At 45.0% G+C, this 25,566-nt stretch overlaps 1 protein-coding gene across 1 annotated transcript in view; it reads left to right on the top strand.

Moving 5' to 3' along the window:
- Positions 1–25,566, top strand: part of LOC138293483 (cytochrome P450 4B1-like) — a 138,596-nt gene that overhangs the window by 39,326 nt on the left and 73,704 nt on the right. Inside the window, exon 3 of the mRNA XM_069232722.1 lies at positions 18,429–18,473. Within this exon, the coding sequence (XP_069088823.1) occupies positions 18,429–18,473 (45 nt within the window). The remainder of the gene's footprint in view (positions 1–18,428; positions 18,474–25,566) is intronic.

Genomic DNA, 25,566 nt, shown 5'->3' with positions numbered 1-25,566 from the left:
TGTCAGGGCTTGTTATTGGGATGTGTGGGTTGTGATAGTGGGGTATCTGTGGGGTGTTGGGGTGATGGGTGTGAGGGAAGGGGTAGGAATTTGTGATGGCATGCAGGTAGGGTGTGGGGATATAATAGTAAAGATATGACTTACCAGAGTCCAGTCCTCCTACTACGCCTGCAAGGCCCTCAGGATGCATGATTGCCAAGACTTGCTCCTCCCATGTTGTTAGTTGTGGGGGAGGAGGTGGTGGTCCACCGCCAGTCCTCTGTACAGCTACCTGGTGTCTGGATACCACGGAACGCACCTTCCCCGTAGATTGTTCCACCTCTTCCTGATGTCATCCCGTGTTCTGGGGTGCTGTCCCACTGCATTGACCCTGTTGACAATTCTCCGCCATAGCTCCATCTTCCTGGCAATGGAGGTCTGCTGCACCTGTGGTCCGAATGCTGTGGCTCTACCCAGATGATTTCCTCCACCATGACCTTGAGCTCCTCCTCATAAACCCGGGGTGTCTTTGAGGTGCCATAATGTGGTGTGGGTGATGTGTGAGGTGATGTTTGTTGTGCTGTGTGATTTGTTGTGTTGGTGTGTGTTCTTTGAGGTGCGTGGATGTTGTATGAGTGATGGTGTTGTGTGCCTGTGGATGCTGGTGTTGTGCTTGCTATTCTCTCTCTCTGTGCTTCTTCCAAAAATGTTGTTGTATGGGCTTGTGAGTAATGTGGGTGTGTGTTTTATATTGGATTGGGTGTGTGGGTGTGGTGTGTGTATGTGTGTCAGGTGTGTGTATTTTGAATTGTCCAATGTGGTTGTACATTGTAAATGTGTGTGTATTTTGAGCGCGGCGGTGTGTACCACCAATGGTTTACCGTGGTTGAATGACTGCTGCGTTGATTTGTGGGTCGTGATAGTGTGGGCATATTCCTGTTGGCGTGACGGTGTGGGTTTTGTTATAGCCAGTTTATCACTGACCTTTGGTGTGGCAGACTTGTGTGGGTGTCTGTATTGTGGCGGATTATGAGATGTGGGTCATAATACCTGTAGCGGCCACGGTACACGTCAGCACTGCAGTAAGCGGGATTTACCGCCAGGGTTTTAATGAGGGCCGTAGTTTATACAGGGAACGCTTACACTTTAGCACTGGGCAGCAGTGGTAAAGTGTCAGGAGCAAACAAAATAGCACACAGAAACATCCTGGGAAGCAGAGGCAAAAAGTTAGGGGAGACCACACCAAGGAGGCCAAGTCTAACAGGACAGTGCTTGGGACACAGGTTTGGGGACGAAGGGTTGGCTATGATGTTGGTGCTACAGGGTGGGGGGGGGGTTGATGTGGGCAGGATGAGGCAGGGAGTGGTAGACTTACCAGGGGTCCCGGGTGGGCCAGGTAGGTCATCACTGTCCTGACATCTAGCGGCGTTGTCCTCACTGCGGCCTTAATCCTGAGGAGGGCTGGCAGTCTCTGGTATTCTCTCCATGGTGGCAGTGGTAGGGGTACCTGTGGGTTGAGTGAGAGAGGGTTAACTGATAAAGGTGTGAATGGTTGTCTCTTTGTCTGATGCATACAGTGGCTTGACGTGATTCCCAGCAATGGCAATGACAGGAGCAGCACTGCTTACACAGTTTGTAGATAGTGGATTGTGACATATGTTGCATGCTCCATAGAGGGTGTTGTCGATCAGGCTTGGTAACTTTAGCTCAGTGGTTTGGTTCAGTTCCTGTGTGATGGTTGACATGACAGGTGTACCCTGTTAGCAGGTGGCAAATCAGGCTTGCTTGATGTGAGTGGGTATGACTGTACATTGCAGCATGGTGTCCAAGTGTGAGTAGAGTAAGTGTGTAAGTGTGTATGCAAGATTGGTTGTCCTGTGTGTGCATGTTGTGCATGGAGTATACCTTCTTAGTTTCAAGCCAATGTCAATCCATTTCAGGATTGTTGATCTGGATAAGTGGCCCTTAGGTTTGGTGACAGTGCTGTGTCTGTGTTGGGCATTGTTTGGCATTTTGTTGTGCCAGAACATTGCTGTCATTGCCATGTAATGGTCCTCAGTCGAAACATCCAGTTGGTGTAGCTGGTGCAATAGTCATACATGTAAGAGATGTGGTGTGATGTACACATTGCAGGTTTTGATGGAGATGGGCAGATGCATTGTGGGAATTGTAGTGATTGTGGTTGGCACTGCTATCCGTGCACTTGGCAGGGACTGGGTGGGCAATGGGGCTGGGTAGTTCTGTGGCATGCAGGAGATGGGCTTTAGGTGATTAGATGGGAGGTGTAGTGGAAAGTAGGGTGAATTGGGGAGTGATTGGGTGGTGGGAAAGCATGCTGGACCAGATCAAATTTGTGCCAAGGGAGTGGTAATTACTTACCAGAGTCCAGTCCTCTGGCTATTCCAGTCAGGCCCTCTGGATGCAGAATATCCAAGACCTTCTCCTCCCACAATGCAAACTCGGGGAGGAGGTGGAGGCCTATTGCCAGTCTTTAGCACAGCAATTTGGTGTTGTGATGCCAGGGAACGAACCTTCCCCGTAGGTCGCTCCACCTCTTCCTGATGTCCTCCCTTGTGCGTGGATGGTTGCCCACTGAGTTGACCCTGTCGACAATTCTCTGCCATAACTCCTTTTTCCTATGGAGGTTTGCTGGACCTGTGCTCCAAACAGTTGTGGTTCGACTGTGACGATTTAATCGACCATGACCCTCAACTTATTGTCTGTGAAGAGTAGGTGCTTTTAACCGGACATGGTGGTTGTGTTGTGGGTGGCGGTGGGTGTTGTGTGTGCAAGGGTGCAGCGTAGGTTGCTTGGTGGGGTGAGGGTGTTTGGTTGTGTGTGCTGCTTGGTTGTAGTGTTTGTGTGCAGTAGTTATGTGTGTATAGTGCTGATCGTGCAGTTGTGTGGTGTGTGCTGAGGGTGAATTGTATTTGTACCTATGGTGTAAAAGTGCTAAGTAATTTGTTTGTGGGTCTCTGTCTGTGATTTTTGTTGAAAAGGATTGTGAGCTGTGTGGGGCTATTATACAGTGCAGTGAGTAGGCGTGTCTGGTGTGTGGATGTGTGTAAGGTGTGGGGTATTCAAACTGTCCAAGGTGGTGATGTGTTCTGTCTGAGGTGGGATGCTGTGTGCAGCTGTACGGACCACCAATAGTTTTCTGCCATGGAGGAACTGGTATTGTGATTTGTAGGTCGTAATCTGTTGGGTGGAAAGTTGTTGAGCTGGCAGTGATGGTGGTGGAACGCTCTCTTTCCAGTCCTCAAGTGTCCTGGCGGTCTCTGAATTGTGGCTGTTCTTTGCCAGTCTTCAGTGTGTGACTCTTAATAAGGCAGTCGGAATACCGCATACATGGTGGTCTTTTTGCGGCTGCCACTGTGGTGGTCTTGCCTGAAGACCGCCAAAGTCGTAATGATAGCCTTTGTCAATGAATAGGCACTTTTCCACGAAGATACATTAATATCATTACAAATATTGTTATTTTTCATATCGGTAATGCATGGAATCAATCTTTGTATTGTGTCTGTGGCTCAGTTTGTTTTGTCTACTGAATTCCTAAACAAATGCAGAAGTTTTTCACTACCAGGACATTTAAAACCTAAAAGTACATGTCCAACTTTTTGAAAACAATGCACCACGTAGTGAAGGGTGTTTAGGGCCTACCCTAGCGGTGATATATATATATATATATATGGAATCATGTCCTGATTCACAAAATGGCAGTCGCAACTTTTGTCTCAGGTGGCGGCCAGCCAATCACACCATTGTTGTTGGTGAGGGGATCCCTTAGAAATACATGAATCTTTTTTCTTTAATAACTCTACAACTACTGAACAGATTTACATCAAATTACAAAAAAGAGATCTTTTTGCACTGAGGTCTAGCTTCCTGCTAAATTTGGTGTAATTCCGTCCATTGGTTTGGGCTGTAGGTGTGTCTAAAATCTCTGTGGGTATATGCATGGTGAAAAAGCGTTTTGGAGCCCCCTTTTTTCTCCCGTGCTCTGCTTGACGAATCACCCTGAAACTTTCCAGAGAGCAGCTGAAATGAGTGACAAACTAGTTTTGAAAATGTTGTGAAGATTTGTCAAATGGTATCAAAGTTATTAGCAAAACGGAAAGTGTTTTTCCTTAGAAACTAGGTCCTAAGTATAACTACCTGCTGGTGCACTAGTGACTGTAGTAGGTAATATTTATATATATATATATATATGTTTAGTGGGTAGTTATAGGTAGGACCTAATTCCCATAGACAATGTGTTTTTTTGTTTTGCTAATAGCTGTGGCGCCATTTCATGAATCGTCACAAAATTTTCAAAAGTAGTGTACTGGTCTTTTTACATACTGTGGGGAAAGTTTTGGAGTGACTCGTTAAGCAGGGGGTGAGAAAAAGAGGGGGTCCCAAAAAGTGTTTTTTCCCATGCAGTTCCCTATTGGGATTTTAGAAACAACTACAGCCCGAGCCACTGGACAGAATTACAACAAATCTGTCTAGTTTGAGCTGGACCGGGAGAGATAGTGGGGAGCATAACTAGATTTTATCAGGAACTTGTTTTCACTTTTGGTCATATCTACTACGTTGTGGAAACCCCTTTAGGTTGGCAATCAGAGGTGAATGCCTGAAGACATCTAAGCAGGTTAGGGACCCCTTCCTGAAATACATGGCTAAAGTTGAAGGGGAAACATTTGGAAATAGATAGTTCCTCCGACCATTTGTTAGAGAATCAATTGAATGAAGCTCAACAATATGTTTTTGTTAGAATGAATAACATGCTTTGTATAACATGGTCTACATTAACAAATTGCACTGTAAGGTGAAAAGGCTCATATATTACTAGCCTTCATTCTCGCTGGGGCAAACCTGCACTAACATCCCAGCAAATGGTGGCACTGCCCATTCTCAAGCTGGGATTAATGTCCAGTGATTCATGATCTCTCCTACTCTGGTAACAGATTACCTAGATACTAGAGGCCTTTCTATTATGCTGAAAGAGTAGTTCTAACTATATTAATCAATGAGATGGGCAGGAATAAATCTCCAGGTTTCTATGATTTGTCCTCAGACTTTCTGACACATTTGCATAATGTTTGTGCCCTAAACTTACTGAAGATGTATGATAAAAGAATGGAACTAGAGACCATCCAGCACCACCAAAGAGACTTTAACAGAAGTAATTCCCAAACCAGGAAAGGATAACCTGGGAAAGACTTTGCATAGACCCCTTTCATTCTTAAACCTGAATTATATGAAAAAGGGTAGGGTCCTTTTAGGTAGACTACTGCTGATGCTGATAGCAACTGTGTATGATTGAGCATAAAGAAGGCCTTTGATTCACTCACCAGAATGTTCATATATGCAGTACTGGTGAAAAAAGGGATCGGCCCGAAAAGATGCGCTCGATGTAGCTCCTCTATTCCAATCCAACAACCCGAGTGAGGAAGGGATTTTGATTCTCTGGGTGGAGAACCGAGGGGAGTACTGTGCAGAGTGTCCCCTGTCCACCATACCATAGGCCATTGGCATGCCAATTTGGAACTGCTGGAACTGAAAGAGGTTTGGAAGTGTTAGTTTATTACAAGTCAATTCAACGCTGTTAGACTGTTCTGTTCCGGCTGCTAAGAGATATCTTCAAATGCATGACCTATATCACCGCATCTTATGATTATTTATTTTACTTTTCCAAGTTTTGTTAAAAATCACTTTTTTTTGTGTGTCTTTTACGACTAACGGGTAGAACCAAATTTAAGTCAATTTAAGTCAATTGTCTTTACTATTAAATCCCGCTGATCATTTCAAAGAATCAGCTGCATTTGTTAGGTAAGAGCCTTGATTGCGAGGTGCACAATATAGCCTTAGAGCCCGCCATGGTGGGTTCTACCGGCCATTAAAAGCCTGCTCCAATGTTAAAGGCCCGAGCCAAAGGCTCGGGCCTTTAACAAGTTTGCAGGCCTTTAGTTGCCGGTATAGCCCAGCTACAAAGGGCTATAAGGCTATTAGAACATTCTGCCACTACAGAGCAGAATGTTCAAACAAATAAAACAGTCTTTGCGGAGCCTGCGGGGATAAAAGTCCCCTCAGGCTACGTGAGGCCTTTGTTCTCAGCTGTTGCTGTGAACAAAGAACATTGAAATGTTGACGCTCCAGGCTTTTACCAAACAGTAAAAGCCCGGAGCACTCCATTATCTGCAATGGAACTCCCAATATTCCAGTGTTTTAATACTTACGCCCACCCCTGTATGGAAAAAACATGGAGTGAGGCTTGGCTGCTGTTGCCCTAAAAGCCTCATGCAATCGACTTTTACTCTGTGGTATTACCACATGGGTGATGTGGGGATTGTACTCCTAGACTGAGAAAAACTAGTAATGGAGAAACCGGCCCACTTGCAATCAGGATGCGTGGAATTTCATAAGGTAATTCAGCGCCGACTGACTCATAATGAGGGTCTTAGTAGGATAGTTAGAATAGTCCTGAATCAAAAGCTGGGAAATCACACCTTTCCAGCCTTACAAACCCCAAGCTGTGTTCCTGACTGCACTCAGCTCACCTTTAAAGCTCAGTCATATTTTCAAATTTATATCCAAAAGAAAAAAACTTATTAAGAAAAACTGCTGTACGAACACTATCGAAACAAAGTGTGTTAATCTGAAGGTCTGACAGAGCAAGAAAACATTTTACAAATATTATCATCGAGAAAACAATGCATTAAAAATTACCTACGTAGTTTCTGATCCTCGATAAGACAATTTAAAAAATTTGTGTCAAGAATACAATTTCAAACAAACACAGGCAGTCTTTCAAATATATACGATGCTGTAAGACAGAATAAAATGTGGGATAACAAAGAACGTTGCGTGCATATAACTGAAAGAGTTAGCGGATGGAAAAGGAATATATGAATTCATAAACAAACAATTATCATAGGACACGTCTTTAGCGAGGGCAGTCAATGCAAGATGATAAACATAGGGGCTCATTTAAGAGCCCCTAGCTCCACCGGAGGGTCACTTTTTGCGATGCTCCGTGGTGCTGTGCGACTTTCCATTTTTACAGGCTGGTGCTAAGCCACCCTGGGCCCCTCCGATGCAGTTTTCTGGGGCAGAGGGGTGTGGAATGCTTGTTGCTGTGGCTGTTCCACCGTAATACCCATTGCTTTTGACGCTGTCCCACATTCATGGCACAAAGGTGGCTGCTTTGGCTCTAGGCAACTAATTTAGCGCCGGCATAGAGGGAAACACAGGGTTGTGCTGTATTCTTTTAAATAGAGTGCATCCCTATGTTTTGGAAATGTTGGAATGCAGTGCTGTCAAATTTGGCGCAGAGCCGTACTCCGACATTTCCTAGTAAATGAGGCATATAGTGTGCATTATACATAAAATCAAAAGTGACCTGTGCACTCCAGTTCAAGGACGCATGGGGCCAGGAATCAAACACACTTATCTTCTTATAACGTTCTGTATTGTGTGAAACATACTCAACTTACTAAAGGCTTAAGCAGAGAGAAAAAGGCAATAAAATTATAGGTGCTTTGTTATCAAATTGTTCTAAGACCAGGGGCAAAAGGTGAGGTGGATAGAGGTCTATCCGGATTCAGGGTTACCACTCATTCTACAAAAACACCCTAACGGGTCTACTATGTATCCTATGAATGATATCTACCCGGATGTGAGTCCGTGTGTAGATGCGCTTAGATAATAACATTTCCTTCATTACAGGACATTGGCAAAAACTTAATCTGTAGATGATAGGACTGTGTTGCCACAGTTTTCTGTCTTATGAACCATGCCTTTTCCAGAAATGTAGCTACAACAGAAGAATACAATGGACTAGAGTCCGATCTTAAGATTCTTAGAGCCTCAGTAAATCTCTGGGTGCTTACCTAAGAACAGGATGGTTTAATCCAGGACAGTCTGGGGCAGGTAGAAGCAGAGCAAGCAAACAAAACATTAGCTACAGTTTCATTCAATGAATTGCAGGCTGAGCAGAATAGTACTGGAAAGGCAGAGGTAGACCTTTTAGCCATAAATGTGTTGAGGCAATTTTCCTAGCCTAAACTCGATGTATAGAGTTGTATCTATAAGGTGAGTAATGAAGTCCAAATAGGGTTTGAATGCACGATGAGTCTTAAATGTGTCAAATTTGTTGGACAGCGTGCCCCTATTTATGTTATTGGCATTGTTCTGGGAAATCCAAGACCAATATAATTCTTTTATTTTTTTTCCTTAGAAGGGAAGTGGACAGTCGAGGAAACGTCCCACAGATCATGTATGCCTGAAGAACTCAGCAATTTCTTAATATTATTGAGCCACTATATTTTGTGGAACCTCTCCAACTATGTTATCTCTTGCAGAGCATCAGCATATGGGGAAAGTTCAGGAGTAGCTCTCAGCCTCCTCTAAAACAAGATAGGTCTAGTTCTTGCTTTATCTATGATCGATCTCCTCCCCATGTCTAGTTTGAGCGGGTATACTGGGAGAGCTAGTGTGGAGCATAAACAGATTTTATCTGTACCTTGTTCTCAGTTTTGGTCATATCTACCACATTGTGGAAACCACAGAGCTCTGCCCAATAAAGGGCATCTCCCATTTCCTTTGCATCATAAAACTGTAGAGATGGAGCAATGGGCTTGCTAAAAGATGCACAATGTTCCTTTAATATGATGCTCACAATGTGTTTATGTTTAAGGGACATTTTTTTGATATTTGTTTTACACAACATTTTGGAAGACAGCCTAATTCCTAGGCAGTCAAAGGCATCTACTTTCTCAAATTTTCTTCCCCACCAGTACTATCCTCCTTTTAAATGACTTATGTTGGTTGAAGGTCATGTTCTTGGTTTTAGTAGTCTTTACTATCTACCCTCGTAAGGAACAGAATTCTTTTAATCGGTTTAGCAGGCACTGTAGTCCACGGGGTGTTTGAGTTGAGATACTAATTGAATGTCATCAGCAAAGGGTAGTTTAGTATCCTCATTCTGGCCATAAATGGAGTGTTGTTAAGACATGCAGACAAAAAATGAACTGCCTCTTTCAGGTATAGGGAGAACAAGGTAGGAGCCAGCAGGCAATCCTGTTGAACACACTGGCTGATTAGAATGGGTCTGTTAGCTGTCCCTGATCACCTCACTTTACTCTGCCATAATTGCCCATGTGTACATGGACATGAATGGAAAGAATATCCCTTTGCAGCTGCCATAGCTTTTTATCGGGCACCAGATCAAAAGAAGATTTCAAATCGACAAAGGTCACTGTTAGACATTTGATTCTTGGCGTGGTCTCCCTTAACTTTTTGCCTCTGTTCCCCAGGTTGTTGATGGGTGCTGGACTCTGATTTTATTGTTTTTGTTACTCTGGGCACTTTACCACTGCTAACCAGTGCTAAAGTGCAAGTGCTCCTGTTTAAAATGTGTACGTAATTGGTTCTCCATGATTGGCATATTTGTTTTACTGTTAAGTCCCTAGTAAAGTGCACTAGAGGTGCCCAGGGCCTGTAAATCAAATGTTACTAGTGGGCCTGCAGCACTGGTTGTGCCACCCACACAAGTAACCCTGTAATCATGTCTCACACCTGCCACTGCAGTGTCTGTGTGTGTATTTTTACTCTATAAATTCGACTTGGCAAGTGTACCCACTTGCCAGGCCTAAACCTTCCCTTTTCTTACATGTAAGGCACCCCTAAGGTAGGCCCTAGGTAGCCCCAAGGGCAGGGTGCAGTGTATGGTAAAGGTAGGACATATATTAATGTGGTTTATATGTCCTGACAGTGAAATATTGTTAAATTAGTTTTTCACTGTTGCAAGGACTGTCTCTCTCATAGGATAATATGAGGGCTACCTTTAACTATGATTAAAGTGTAGATTCCCCTAGAGAGTAGATGGACATGTGGAGTTTGGGGTCCCTGAACTCACAATTTAAAAATACATCTTTTAGTAAAGTTGATTTTAAGATTGTGCGTTTGAAAATGCCACTTTTAGAAAGTGAGCATTTTCATGCTTAAACCATTCTGTGACTCTGCCGTGTTTGTGGATTCCCTGTCTGGGTCAGTTTGACAGTTGGGTTGTTTTTCACCTCACACCAGACAGTGACACAAAGGGGGCTGGGGTGTAACCTGCATTTCCTGATTAGCCATCTCTGCTAGGAGGGAGGGGTGGAGTGGTCACTCTCATCTGAAAGGACTGTGCCTGCCTCTGACAATGCCGGCTCCAACCCCCTGCTGTGTGTCTGATGACTTGCCTGGGCAAGGCAGGATTTCACAAGTAGGTGTGAGTCCCCTTTGAAGAAAGGTGACTTCAAAGACTAAAATGGGTATAAGAAGGGCACCCAAATCTACAGACTTTAGAAACACTTCTGGAACCAAGAGGAACCTCTGCCTGAAGAAGAGCTGATAGCTGAGGAAGAAGTGCTGCCCTGCCTGTGACTGTGCTTTGTGGAGCTTTCCTGCAGTGCTGCTTCTGCCAGAGTAAGAGGGCAAAGACTGGACTTTGTGTGCCTTCCATCTTGTGAAGAAATCTCCAAGGGCTTGAGTTAGAGCTTGCCTCCTGTTGTTTGAAGTCTCAGGGACAGCAAAGACTTCTCTCTGCCAGCACCTGGAGTCTCTGGAGAGACTCCTGCCCCGACAAGTGGTGCCCTATCCAGTCCCTGGGCCCTTGAAAGGAAAGCTGGTGGAATCCAGGGAAATCGACTTCGGACGACTTCGGACCGACGCCGCTGCTGAATCCGGTAACGCCGCCTGCACCTGACGCCGTGACCTTCGCTGGAACACGACGCTCTTCGCAGGCCCGACGCCGCAGTAGCCCCGCGACTCCGTGGAAGTCGCCGCACCACGTCGTGACCGACACCGCTCGAAGTGCACGGATTCAACGTTTCGCACAGACGCCGCGATTCCCGACTTCGCGCATCGGCTTGTTTTCACTCTTCACCACAGGTACTGTACTTGGGGGTCTACACGACTCCGTGTCCGGCGCCGCTGGTGTCGGCTTGTTGGGAACGACTCCGTCACAACGCTGTGTTAACATCTCCTCGAAGCATTTTTGTTTCTAAGCGCTATTTTTGAGTTTAATCTCTTGACTTGTGTATGTTGGATTTTTGTCGTTTTGGTCTTGTTTTGTTTAGATATATATTTCCTATTTTTCTAAACCTGTGTTGTGCCATTTTGTAGTGTTTTCATTAAGTTACTGTGTGTGTTGGTACAAATACTTTACACCTAGCACTCTGAGGTTAAGCCTACTGCTCTGCCAAGCTACCAAGGGGGTAAGCAGGGGTTAGCTGAGGGTGATTCTCTTTTACCCTGACTAGAGTGAGGGTCCTTGCTTGAACAGGGGGTAACCTGACTGTCAACCAAAGACCCCATTTCTAACAGTCACATATAAATGACCCTTGCTGATTAAACCTGTCTTCCAGTACAGTGCCAGGAAACAAAAGGCCTGGTCGAGGGTCCTCTTTTTTTCCTAAATCCAGCTTGCAAGTTGGAGAGTGTGTTGTTATAGTCAATCCAGTTGTGTGTTTTTACCAATACCACCCGGCAAAATACCTTTTACGTGCTATGTCTTAGACTTATAGGTCCATAATTTATTGACAGGCTTCTGCCTCCTTTTTTGTAAATTGGCCCAACATAAGCTCCTTTTTAAGTGTTCAGGATGGGTGCCTCCCCTTGCGACTGCATTGGATAGTGCTAATATGTATTTGGACCAAATTGCCTTGTCACTGATATAAATATCTCTTGAGATGCTGTCGGGTCCAGGTGCTTCACCATGTGAGATGGCATCTAGGGCAATTCTGATGTCACTTAAATCAAAACCAATTCGTTCAGTGGGGCATCACATTTTCTTAAGGTGAGCCTATTGGGATCTTGGAAGTCATCAGAGTGCCTTTAGGTCGATTATAGCAGGCAAGTGAAGGGATGTGATTTGCTGGTTGCTCCATGGCTCCTCTGCCCCCGATTACACTAGGGCCCAACATTTGCAGGGATCTTTGTCAATGCACAATTTAAGCACATCATGCCACCTCTTTGCATCCCATTACCTCTTTGGTTTCTGTTGCATTTGCGTTTATGCTCTTCTTGTGTTTTTTATCTGCCCTGGGTGTTTTGCTCTAATAGCCAGCGTTAATTGCCTTGTGGCCTGTCTGCATTACTTCTTATACCAATTGTTGCTTTGCTATTGTTGGTATTGCACAGTTTGCCCGGGGCTTGGGAGGTGGAGGTTGTGAAATAGAGTGGTGAACAATCAAAAAAGCGTGAATGGATACATGTGGCTTCTTTTATGAATACATTTTTGGTCAGTAATGCTTCAAGATTTGAGGTTGCACTTGTCAGATCTGAGGCAATGATAGCCAGAATGTCAGGCCGAACTGCTACGTGATGCTAGTTGAGTGTGCTCTTGTTGTTGATTAGCTGAATATCCCTGGTTGAAGTTTGCGAAGTTGGAACCATAACCAGTTTTCACCAAGGTATGACAGAGGGGGTTATGGTCACTTTCAGTCCTTGACTGCCATATCCCCCAGTTGATGCCAGAGTCTAATGTTAATGAGTATGCAGTCAATGTAGCTCTCATGGTTAGGTTTGTTACACGAAAAAGCCCCTCTGTTGTCTGATTTTGTTATGCCATTAGTTGCCCTAAATCCACATTCTAACGACAAAGCCTTCAGTTGCAATGTTGCATGAGTCCACTTTTTTATAGGGGTGGTAAGTCAAGCTAAGTTATAGCTCAGTGCTCATCTTCTTCGGAAGAAAGCTGCGATTCAGGGGTTCAAACGTGGTGTTGAAATCAACGGCCTGTATGACATAATGTGAGTTTTTCATCTTCTCGCAGTGCCTCTCTAGTATGTGGAGTGTTTCAGACGTTTTATCGCCCTTTATGTTTCTAGCGTAGATGTTACCAATAACTACTCTAAGGCCCTATTTAACTTAAGTGGAATTCCCTTGATATCTAGGGAATTCATTTCCTGCTTATGTTTTGTTGAGTTTAATGAAGTTCTAGACCATATCAACAGGCCTCCAAAAGGCCGGCTTCAATGGTTGGCTTTGGCCAGGATCCAATGACTGGAATACCCAGCCCTGAATGCAGATTCTGTGCTTCAGGATTCCTGGACTATGCATATGTCAAATTTTTCAGTGTAATCATTCTAGCCTGGAAATTGTATTTTGGAATTTCGAACTGCCACGTTCCAGGAAACCACTGCTAGCGAATCAGTTGTGTTATTTTTTAGCGTGTTTGTTGACTTAGTGGTTTCTGTGAGTAATACCAAATAATTAGTGGAAGCATTTAGGCCCATATTTATACTTTTTGACGCACAACTGCGCCAACGCAGTTGTGCGTCAAAAATGTTACCGTCAGCTAACGCCATTCCAACGCGCCATGCGGGCGCCTTATTTATGGAATGACGTTAGCCGGCGCTGCGGGCTGGTGTGCATCAAAAAAAATGACTTCACACCAGGCAGCGCCGGCGTATGGGAAAATGGGGGTTGTGCGTAAAAAAATGGGGCAAGTCAGGTCTGAGGCAAAATTCAGGCCTCAAACCGGATTTGCGCCATTTTTTTTGACGCCCAACCTCCATTGATATGACTCCTGTCTTAGCAAAGACAGGAGTCATGCCCCCTTGCCCAATGACCATGCCCAGGGGACTTATGTCCCCTGGGCATGGTCATTGAGCATATTGGCATGTAGGGGGGCCCAAATCAGGCCCCCCTATGCCACAAAAAAAAAACGAAAAAAATACTTACCCCAACTTATCTCAACTTCCCTGGGATGGGTCCCTCCATCCTTGGGTGTCCTCCTGGGGTGGGCAAGGGTGGCAGGGGGTGTCCCTGGGGGCATGGGAGGGCACCTCTGGGCTCCTTCTGAGCTCACAGGTCCCTTAACGCCTGCCCTGACCCAGGCGTTAAAAAACGGCGCCCATCAGGCTGTGCGCCGTTTTTTAAGGCCTGCCCCCTCCTGTGCGTCAAAATGACGTCAGAGTATAAATATGGGGCACAGGCCTTAAAGTCATTTTTTGGAACGGAACGCTTGCCTTGCATATAATTACCGCAAGGCTGGTTCCCCCTTCCAAAAAATGACGCACATGGTGGAATTTTGACGCCCGCGGGGTCGGACGTCAAAGTATAAATATGGGGCAGGGTTTGCGCCGATTGTGCGTCAAAAAGTTTGATGCACATTCGGCGCAAACAGAGTATAAATATGCCCCTTAATGTCTGGGCAGTTTGTGGCTTGATAATTGTAGGCTGTGGTGTACTCCCCTAATAGGTGGAATCAGGGGTAAATTAGGGCCTGATTTAGATGTTGGCAGATGGAATAATCTGTCATAAAAGTGACGGATATCCCGTCTGCCATATAACAATACCCATAGGATACAATGGGATCATAATACGGCGGATGGGATATCCATTATGTTTGGAAAGAGTATTCCCCTCCACCCAGATCGAAATCAGGTCCCTAGTCAGCTCCAGAGTGATGCTGATTCTTAGGGTATTAGTCATAAATCTTTTACACTGTTTGTCAAGTAGAAGATATCCGGTCATAAAAGATGAGTATTGCACACAGGGCAGTCAATCTAGACCCCCCAGGACAGAGTCATGATTGTTAGTTAGTATTAATCATATGTGCCTCTTCCCAGAAATATTTAAATTGGATAGAAGAGCCATTTGGAGGACCGGCCATATCATCATAGGCCACCACACTCTTTGCTACTTTCCTGCCAGCAAAAATCAATTTCATGCAATCAAAATCAGAGCCATTAACAAGGTGTCTTCTAGCGCAGTAGATGTCTTCACTTGTCACTGAGCTGCATCCTCTTACATAGCATATCCAGTGGGCAACTATATTTATTAGAGAGTCCTCATCCTCATATCTAGATGCAAATTAAACCTTAGGGACATATACCATGTAGATCTGTCCTAATGAGAGTAGGGACCTTTTGTGTGCATATGGGGCAATATGCCCTCTAACTTTTGACATGTGATTTAACACTGGTGGCTATGTGTTTTCAAGACTCCTAGGATGTCTGCCTCAATATTGATTTTCTTTACCTGGCAGAGGATAGATACTATCTTGTACTAACCTGCCCTTAAAGTTAAAAGGGCCAAAGCTAGACCTGTGGCGAAGTGGAGTCTTGGTCGGACCGATTTCCACGAGTCTCTCCTGATTTTGTAGTTCAAGATACCATGGGCTGACCTGTTTTCTAATCTTCTAATCCATTCTTTTTGCCCTGTAGGATGGATTAAAGAGGTGTTGACTTTTAAGGGTTTCCTCTGGGATCCCTTCCCACAGCTATATATTCCAATCTTTTTGACCTGAGCAACTACTGCTATCAGTCTTTTCACCATGTCAGTAAAATGTTCCATTGTATTCTTAAGACTCCCTATTTCAGCAACAAATTGATAACTATATTAATGTGAGTGCAACAGGCCGGTTGCCAAGGAAGAAATAATAGGCGATAGATGATCCCCCACTCCTATTTAAGTGCCCAGGGTGTTGCCCGAGAAAGGAAGTCCATACCCTCACAAGGGCAGTTGACTACAAGACGTAAAGAAAAATCTGTCCTTTAAGAGCAAAGGCACTGGTCTTCTTGATATTACAAATATATTTCACCATAATGCAACCCACAACCAGCATGCAATGACATTCATCCTATAAATGCTAGAAATGTAAGCAATGTGAGTTGCAGATTTCTGCATAAAATGAAGATCGATCATTGAAACTCTGGGAGGTGTCAGATTTATGAAGTTACGTGAATTCATCCTTATGCTAATGATGGCAGTTGTGCGGAGAGCTTACCTAAAGGTGTGAAACATGGAAGGGCCAGGCACAGTTGCCTCAGCTCAAATAGCAAAAAAAACATGATGAACGGAATGCTGAACAAATTAAACATTCACCCTCACTTACAGATATGGGTTTATTCCATAGTTTTTTTCTTTGCCATGCCATTACAGTTTGGACCCAGCCATATGCAAATCAGTCTTAACAATGCTTCCCAAGGGAACAGTCCAGTCCGAATTGCCAGGCCAGGTCCTCCCTGGACCAGAAACAAACATCTTGGGACCAATTTATAGGTATCACCCATCATCAGCCAGGTATTATTGAATCTGGTGGCAGAGCAAGCATGGGACCTACGTCTGGGCATACCCCTCCCACTTAGGGCGACAAATACCAAAACAAAAAATAAAAACAGATGAGGGACGGAATTCTGAAGAAATCAAACATTCACCTCCAGTCACAGATCAGGGTTTAATCCATCATTTCTTTCCTCACAATGCCATTCCAGTTTGGACCCAGCCATATGCAAATCAGTCTTGACCCTGCTTTCCATGAGAACATTCCATCCCGAAATGCCAGGCCAGGTGCTCCCTGGGCCGGAAACAAGAATGGGGTGGTGTGGTGTTCTTTTTGCTTGTTTCCAGTCCAGGAAGGACCTGGCCTGGTAATTCAGGCTGGACTTTTCCCAACGGCAGTAGGATAAAGACTCATTTGCATATGCCTGGGTCCAAATTCAAAGCAGTTTTGTAGAGAATCAAATGTAACACTTGATCAAATTCTTCATATTTTAGAAGGGTTTAATACCAGCCAATCTTACTAAGGATTGTTAAAAGAAACACAACAAAAAATGGATATTCTCATCTTTGCTAATCACCTTCCTGATTGGAGCTTCAACTTTTCCCTTCTGATACTCCTGAGAGCACCTGTGTTTACCAGATGTGTCACTTCTGGACTGATTGGTGTCCTTGTCCCTTCCTTTATCAAGATTAATTGCTGGAACAATAAAAAGGTAATGGTAAGATCTAATATAGTTAAACTGGTAGGCCTTGAAGTAAACATTATTCATTCTGGGCCAGGTGTACAAAGCCATTTTGCATTTCTTAATTTCTTAATTATCCGAATGGGTATTTTGGGCCGTTATGAAATGCAAAATGGCCTTTTTTGATGTACAAAGGCCTTTAGGAAATCTTGAGGATAGGAAACAGCCAATTGGTATTACCTATTTGCAATTCCTATTCTGATGTACATGGCATTTCCTAAATGCGAAATGGGCATTTAGGAAATGCAATGACCATCGACTTGAAGTCGATGGTAACCATGTCCAATAAAAAAAAAGCACCCCCAAAATGTTTTTTTTTTTAACTGCAGTATGTGATTGGGCATATGTGTGCTCTACATGTGAACCCCTATTTTTGGGGTGCACTAAGGGAAGGCCTTTTGTCCATTGCCATCCTTGGTTTTACACTTCTTTGGGAAATGCAAAACCAGCATATTTGCAATTTCCTAATAGCGATTCCTACTTCGTAGGAATCGCTATTAGGAAACCAGTATCACTATATATAGAATTTCGCATTTCCTAAATAGTGATTTCTATGAAGTCGCTATGTAGGAAACGCAAAATTGCATTTTAGTACATCTGGCCATAAACTCCTTCAATTGCACGACTGAATGTGCCCCTGACCACCGACAACCAGTGTCCCATCTTTTGTACATCCATCCTAGCCCAGTTCCCCTCTCTCAAACCCCTCCCAGCAGATCAAAATGTACCTAGGCCCTATTTGTTGCATGTACAATTGCATCTATTTGCATTGGGGTCCAGGTGATTGTGCCATAGGAGGATCCACATCCCACAGCTACTCCGCAAGACAACCTTCAAGAGCTGATTCAAATGATCGTGCCACAAATATGTAACCTCCATTCGAAGTCTTGTTGGCAGTTTCACAACAGAGATCCCTAGCCAAATCACCATCAGCTCAATGTTAGCCTGACTAGCATCTTGCTCCCACTCACATCTCAAAAATGTAACCAGCATTTTACAGCAACAGGGGTGTCATTCTCAAAGAAGCTTCACCATCAAACACGCAGATAATATCCAAAGCCTCAAAGTCGAACACAACCTACGCTTTCTTGACATGGCTGACAGGCACAATGACCCCAATAATCTCTGTCATTTTTGTCTGATACAACGTGCTGCTGAAAAACGTATTGGTCACTCACAACTGTGATGTGTTGGTTATCTTAGAGACACATATTACATGCAAAGAACTGAAAGACCCTCACTACAAGTCCTTCAAGCATTTGCTTCTACAAGATGTAACAATTTCCTCTTCCTCTTGTGACTGGAGCACAGAACATATTGATAGATCAATATGTTGACTACTTAAGAGTTTGATACATAGTGATGACTTTCCATGTCAGATTGACTCAAATGAATGCTATCCTCATTGCAGAATGGATAGAACATGCAGGGCATATCAGAGCAATGAACACTATAAGTCTTGCATTTTCTTGTAAAGTGAGACAAACCAGTAGTCAAAGACAATTCTTTTTGATTTAATAAATTGTTAATATGTTGCTGTAGTTGAAAACACATACAGAGAGAAACGTAAGAGAATTGAGATTTTAGGTTGCTTGGAAAATGTGTATAACAGGTCTCCAAATCAATATGTTGTATTCAAATTGTGAAATACAATTTTCTCTATTATAGATCCAAAGGTTGCCTTTACAATGGAATTTGCAGTGCCATGGATTGGTATGTATTATATTATGATAATCAAACTGTTTCACTGTGAAATTAAAAAATATTTTTTATTAGGTTTATTTTAGGCACATATGTTATTGTATTTTTTTTAACCAATTTTTAAATTATTTTTATTCATGAATAATACAACCACATTACAGTCACGTGAGCAGTTTCGTGTCTTTGACATCAATGTTTACAGTTCTGTGGGTCTACATGTGTTAGACAGTATCCTGGTTTCTGGACAGGAGACATCGATTCAGTTTTTTCAGTAACAACACACATTAATTCAAACGTGTGAATTTGGCAGGTCACTACATATACAAGGCGACAAAATGTTCTCACATAAGCTGTGAAAGGGAAAAAATCGTTTCAACATCAGTTGTGAGGGGACAAGTGATCAGTCCAGCTTCTACTATGTATGCATATGCTTAATCTCTTTCCCGAAAGGAGGATGGAAGCAGCTAATGGGATGTATCAGCCAAGACTCCAAAATGCAGAATCAACACATACTTTATCGGGGGTGGGGATAGGAGGAATCCTGGCTGGGAGGTAGAAGGATCCTTATCCTATATTCCCAGTCTGACATATAATATATCTATCAGTCATGGATCACCCTTTCAACATGTCATCTCAGTGCTCTTCTGAAAGCACCTGCAATTCGTGCAGCATTGTATCCCATTCCAGGACAATGGGAATTTTGCACAGGCCTTGCACTTCCTCCCTGCGAAGAATCACAAACTTTGCTTCGGCGCATTTCAAGGTGGCTGCCAACCAGTGAGATAGGATAGGGAGGTGAGTTTTTTCCACTTCATAGCAATGACCCTCCGGGTTATAAGTAAAGCCAGGTCTATAAATGTGTTAACTGCAATACTTGCCTTAGGCCTTTTGAATATCCCAGCAGGCCTATCTCAATGGCGCACAGGCTCTCCCTCCCCGTAACGGTTTCCAGAGCATCTGTGATTGCCTGCCATAGTGCTTTTGCTTCTGGACAGAACATATGTGCCATATCAGCATTCTGGGAGCTGCATTTGAGGAAATTTGATGTACTGCCATATACAGTATTTGGTGCAAGCGAGCAGGTGTTAAATATGCCCAATGTAATATTTTGTATTGAATGTACTGGAATTTTGTGTTGCGTGACACTTTACTTGGGTACAGAAAGACCCTATCCCATTATTTCTGCATTAGGTTGTGGCCAATATCATATTCTCATTGTTGTCCAAGGGAATGTAATCTATCAAGTGACATTTGGGCTAACGCCCATGTGAACCACGTGATCAAGCAATGCTCACTACACATTACCTGTATTGTATGAACCAAAGGGTGTGTGTCAGGTTCTGTGTCCATTTCCACCAGCAAAGTCTTATAGGGTAGGAAGTGGCCCATCGGTAGATTATAGTCCACACTGAGTTGGTCAAAGGGCACCAGAATATCACACAAAACAGTGCCATTCGTGTATCTACTCATTCTCTCTCCCAGAGCTCTATCCCTTCGCTCCCAAGGATTTCCCTAAGGAGACTTAAGGAACTAAGGGCCAGATGTAGCAATGTCAGAATTTGCGATTCGCAAATCCTGATGCAGAACGGTGTCACAGACACCGTCTTCGACTCGCTATGGGGTCGCAAAGACCCACCTCATTAATATTAATGATGTGGGTCGCATTTTGCAACCCCAAAGCGAGTCCCTGCACTCACAGGGATGGTGGCCTGCTGAAGTCAGCAGACCTCCATGTCTGTGACTGCTTTTTAAATAAAGCAGCTTTTTTTTTATTTTGCAGCCCGTTTTCCTTAAAGGAAAAAGAGTTGCAAAATTAAACAAATAACAAAACCTTTTGTTTTCGTTTTTTCAGAGTAGCCAGTGGTCCATTGGACCACTGCCTGCTCTGAAAAACCCTTTTTGCAACATTCACAAAGGGGAAGGGGTCCCATGGGGACCCCTTCCGTTTTGCGAATGGGTTACCACCAGTGTGACACTGGTGGTAACTGCGAATTGCTTTGCGACCACATTCGCGGTCACAAAGCAATTCTGCATTACGATGCGAGTCGCAAATAGGAAGGGAACACCCCTTCCTATTTGTGAGTCGCATTCACAATTTGCGAGTCGGTACCGACTCGCAAATTGTGAATGTGCATCGCAAAAGGCTTTTTGCATGGCGCAAACTGCGATTTTCGCAGTTTGCACCATGCAAACAGCTTTCTACATCTGGCCCTAAGTTGTATTGCAGGAGAGTACAGTCTCTGTTTTGGGGGGAGTCAGAGACTTCTAGTATAGCTGGCATATGCACTGGTTAGGAGTTTGTTAGATGGGGAGGAAGTTTCCGTGATAGCAATAATACCTCATGAATTAGTCAGCGTCTTTTATCTGGCGTGGGAAGTCCCAGTTCTTGTAAGTTCCCTCCTGACAACCAACAAGATGGCCATTGCAGTGGCACCACCAAATAATAGTCCTCAAAGTTAGGAGCTCCTTGACCGCCCCAGTCAACCGGCAGTTGAAGTTTCCAAAGTGCTACACGCCTTCACCCTCTGCTCCATATAAAGGTTCCGATGAAGCCTACCGAATGTGGAGGCTGGAATGTGGAGCAGCTAATTGTAGAAATATTAGAGTAGTCAGGAAAGTATAGCCATTTATATCAGGGAGACTCAACCATGCACAGTTAGTGGGAGTGTGCTCCAGAATGTCAGTTGTGGTCGCAGGGAGGCAATGGCTTGGGTGAGATTGCCATCTATCAGGTCACCAGGGGAGTGGTATATGTGGATCCCAAGAAAGTGAAATGTGCAGGGCTCCAATCTTACCATGTGGGGTCCTACTAAAAATTGGTGTGGCGGGCAGATAAGGTTCACAGGAAACAGGCACATCCTTGCCCAATTCACGGCCTATCCTGAGGCATCTCAAAATGTGTTCAGGGCCGTCTTGATTACCCCAAGCCCTTGTCTGATATTTCACTTGTAGATGGGGACATTGTCCATGTAGAAGGAAACTGTGTGGAGCTCATCCCCCAATTGGATAGTCCAATTCTCCCCATTGTGTTGGAAGCGCCGGGCCAATGGCTCAACTGCTAGCACAAATAAAAGCGGTGACAGTGGGCATCCCTTTTGCATTTCCCAGCTTAGCGCTATCAGACCTGAGATGTGTTGGCCAACCTTAACTCGTGGTGTGGGCACTGTGTAAAACAAGCTAAAAAGATGCAGCAAGTGTGCCGGCATGCTAAACCTTAGAAGCACTGCGAACATGTAAGCCCAGTCTACCGTATCAAATGCATGCTCTAGATCGATCACAAAACAAGCAGCGTATGAGCATTGTGTTGGGGCCAATTCCAGCCCTCTGTACAGTTTACAGATATTTAGGGTTGTGGAGCAGATGGGAATAAAGTCTGCGCCTAACATGGACAAGGGACGGTAGGATATCAGCTCAAGTGGGTCCTTGTCAGGCTTTAGTAGCGAGACTATAAGGGATTCACAGAGTGATGTAGGTAATCTCTCTTCCTCCAATGTTATCTGATATATCTCTAATAACTTGGGCACTGGTATATCCTCATACGCCTCATAAAACTCTATCGGGAGGCCATCCAGGCCAGGAGTTTTCCCAGTAGCTGACCCTCTAATAGACGCCCGGAGTTCCTGATCTGGAAGAATCAGTTGTAGTTCTTCTCGGGCCACCTTATGCACAGCAAGCAATTCCAGGGGCTCCAGGTAAGCCTGTGTGCTATCAGCTTGGGCAACTGCCGGCAGGTCATAGAGTGCAGTATAAAATGAGGTAAATGTGCTATGGCTGTCTGATTGGCTAGTGATGATGCAAGTCAGGAATCGAAGAATTAGTGTGATTGGCATAAATGGGCTCGCACTGCAGAGTAGCCAGGCCAGCAGTCGGCCAGACTTGTCTCCCTCAGCATGCATTTTTGCCCAATAGGCCCGGAAATCAAAGAAACTCAGTTGAGCAACTAGTTGAGCTTGTTGTTTCCTGGCATCTGCAAGTGTGTGGTAACCCAATGGGGTGGCACATGAGTCCACTTCTAGTACCCCAAGGGACGGCTCCATGGAGATTTGTTCTATTTCTGTAGCAATGCATTTAAAAGGGGCATCAGGATGCATTTTAAGGTCTCACGTGCAAAACTAGAGTATGTAGTGCAATAACACTTCCCACGCCATCGCTTTTGTAGTCTGGCATCATCTTACGCCCGTATGTGCTTCTCCTGAAGAAATGAGATATGGGTGCACCACTGCAGTATGTATTGCTGGACTAAGTGTCACTTATGTGCTGTCCCCATTTCCCGTACATTCCTGGTAAGTACTTGTAACTTAGTCATGGCTCATTATTGGGGTGAGGTGCAGACACAACGTGTTGCCTTGAGAATGTGTAATGCATGACCTGCAAACAGAAAAAGCACAAGGTTAACTTCATCCCCAACCTGGGGTACGCGCGAAGCAACCAGTACTCATACTGTAAACTAACAGACCCATAATATGGGAATTCTATTAGTGGAGCCTCATTAAGATTTCCAGCTAACTAGATAAGAAAGGGAGACTGATATCTAGAACCGATACTCAGCCTCTCAAGCAAGTAGGACAGGACAGGCAGGCGTGCTTCTCCAGCTATTTTCAGTGTGGAAAGAAGTATGGAATGTGTGCCAAAGACCATGAGTGAATAGTAGGCCCCGATAGGTGGGCGGCAGCAGTGGGTTTGACACAACCATGCATGATTCAATGTTACAGTGATAAGAATTAAACCAAAAAATCTGAGGTTTGTGAGGAAACATTCAGCAGAACTAGTGAAGAACGGCTGCTGTGCGAGACAGTGGAGCCTGTCTCTGATTGCGAGTCCTCAGTAAGCTGCATCGATGGGGGAAAGTGTTGTTCCGTAGTTAAGTGCAACACATTTGTCAATATGCACTGTTGTTGGTCTTGCCTCTGTACCAGGGAGGGAGCCCCTTACGCATGCAGTGCTGCATCCTATCAGTTTCGCTGCCCCCCCACTTAATCTCTTCTCCGTGGTGGGTCACTGTGATGGAATGCTTGGGGAGGAGGATTCATAACAGTACTACTCCACTCAGTCCCAGGCATCGGTGGGCTCTGTGAAAAAGTAGCCAAACGGGTTGTCTATAACTTTTAACTTCAGTGGGTACAGCAAGGAGTAGGTGAGTCCTACTTGTCTCTGCATTTTTTTTTACTCCTAGGAAAGAGGCCCACCAAAATTGCGGGAGGAGAAAAATGCATGCATTATCATATTGAATAGGGTCAGCAGTGTGACCAGCTCTGAGGAAGGTTTCCTTGTTCCTAAAGTTTAATAGACAAATCACAACGGGCCGGGGAGGCGATTCCAAAGGCGGTCTATTCTCTGGCACTCTGTGTGCCTGTTCCGCTTGGTAGTGTGTAGTTAAAGACACTGGGGCTAATACCTGGGCAAGCCATGCCTCGGAGAAAGAAACCGGGTCTCAGCCTTCTGCCCCTTCAGGAAGAACATCTTCCAACTCCTGGTCACTAAAGTATGCACTTGGCTTTCTAGGTCAGTGACAGAAGGCTGCAGCTCTTGGAGGGTACTCTGTCTGGGTGACTTCTCAACACCTTTTTTTGGTCCTCGTGCAGCAGGCCCACCTCAATCGCCACATCATCTACCCTGGTACGCAGGTCCTGACTATTGTTTGTAATGGCCTATAATATTTTATCCAATTTATCTAGTGGGGAAGTCTCCACACCCCTGTATTTTCTGCCCTGCGATTCGCACCTCCAGTTAACCCAAGAGATGTGTCATCTGTCCCCTTTGTCCCTTTGATTACCCATGTTCCACCCACACCCACCAATATGCTGTCACAGGCCATGTGAAAGTGAAGGAGAAAAACCAGGGGGGTAGGAGGAGTCCTCCCTATATCCCGAAAACAAGGATCAACACCAATCACCAGAACGATGACCACAGAAGCACAGAGTACCAGCACTACATGGAGTCTCTGCCCAAGCTCAGAGTACTTCTGCAATGCCTAGTCCAAGTGTTAATTAGTAGGCCACAAGAGGTGGCTTGCCGCTAATCTCTGCATTCGATCAGTGCCTTGTAGATTCTGTAGGATGATGCATGCCAGCGCTCTTCAACATGTGGGACCCGCCTCATCTCTCATGACCTCAGAAAAATAGCAGAGGTGGAGAGGGGCACGTGCAGTCCCTAATCCTAGCTAGCACATGTTGAGGCTTCCAGAGACTACCATCCTGGTAGGGAACTCTGCCAGTCACTTTTGGTCGTCCCTGCTATAAAGTGCAACCAGAGTGGGGGCAGCTCGCCGGCTTCGGACCCGCCTCACTTCCCCCATGTCAAGCAAGATCAAAACTGCAGAGAGGCACGAGCAGTTCGGGCACTCTCCCCAACTCAGACAGCTCAGCAAGTGATCCAGGTCTGTGAGGCAGTGTTGTCATTTCGTGAGGAAGTTAATCAGGGTCAAGGGAAGGAATCAGGCAAACTGGCTCACACCAGGGCTCATTCCATCACTGTCGGTATGCCAGGGGTACTCACTGCCACCACCCCTCAAAGATCAGGTGTCGGTAAGAGGGCCCCCTCGACACAGGCCTAAAGGCCCCCAGCTCCATTAAGCATCATGCCTGCCGGGTAGGGGCCAGCTACCAGAGGCCCACTCCTCGCACCACTCTGGAACTGTGCCCCCGTCACACAGCCCAGTCAGTTGTCCGGCCTCTGAAGCAGCTTAGCCATAGGGCTGCAGGGGGGATCCGCGGGCCCAGCAAGCCCTGAGCAAGCCCCCAATCGTCAGGCGAGGCCCCACCCTGGCACCCTCAAATAGGCCTCCGCACCTGAGGTAACAACGGCAGGAAGCTCCGGTTCTCTGTGGGTCCTTGGGGCTGCGAGGGCATCCCTGGGGTCTCTGAGGAAGACACACTTCGCCGACTGTATTGTGCGGGTGGCTGTAGGTCAGAAGGCAAGCAGATGACAACAGATCATGGGTCAGGGCTGGTGCTGCCCTAATTTGCGTCCGCCATCTTCTCACAGTCAGCCATGCCTCACCTATGTTAATGAAGCCCTGTAATTTACAATAACTGAACTATTTATGACCTGCTGAATAAAAAAAAAACACAGCCTTTAGTAAAGCCAATAGATCTGGCCTCATTGT

Source organism: Pleurodeles waltl, chromosome 4_2, assembly GCF_031143425.1.
Source record: "Pleurodeles waltl isolate 20211129_DDA chromosome 4_2, aPleWal1.hap1.20221129, whole genome shotgun sequence".
NCBI classification, from domain to species: Eukaryota; Metazoa; Chordata; class Amphibia; order Caudata; family Salamandridae; genus Pleurodeles; species Pleurodeles waltl.
The sequence above is the reverse complement of the archived record's forward strand: the minus strand, read 5'-3'. Positions and strand labels throughout refer to the sequence as shown.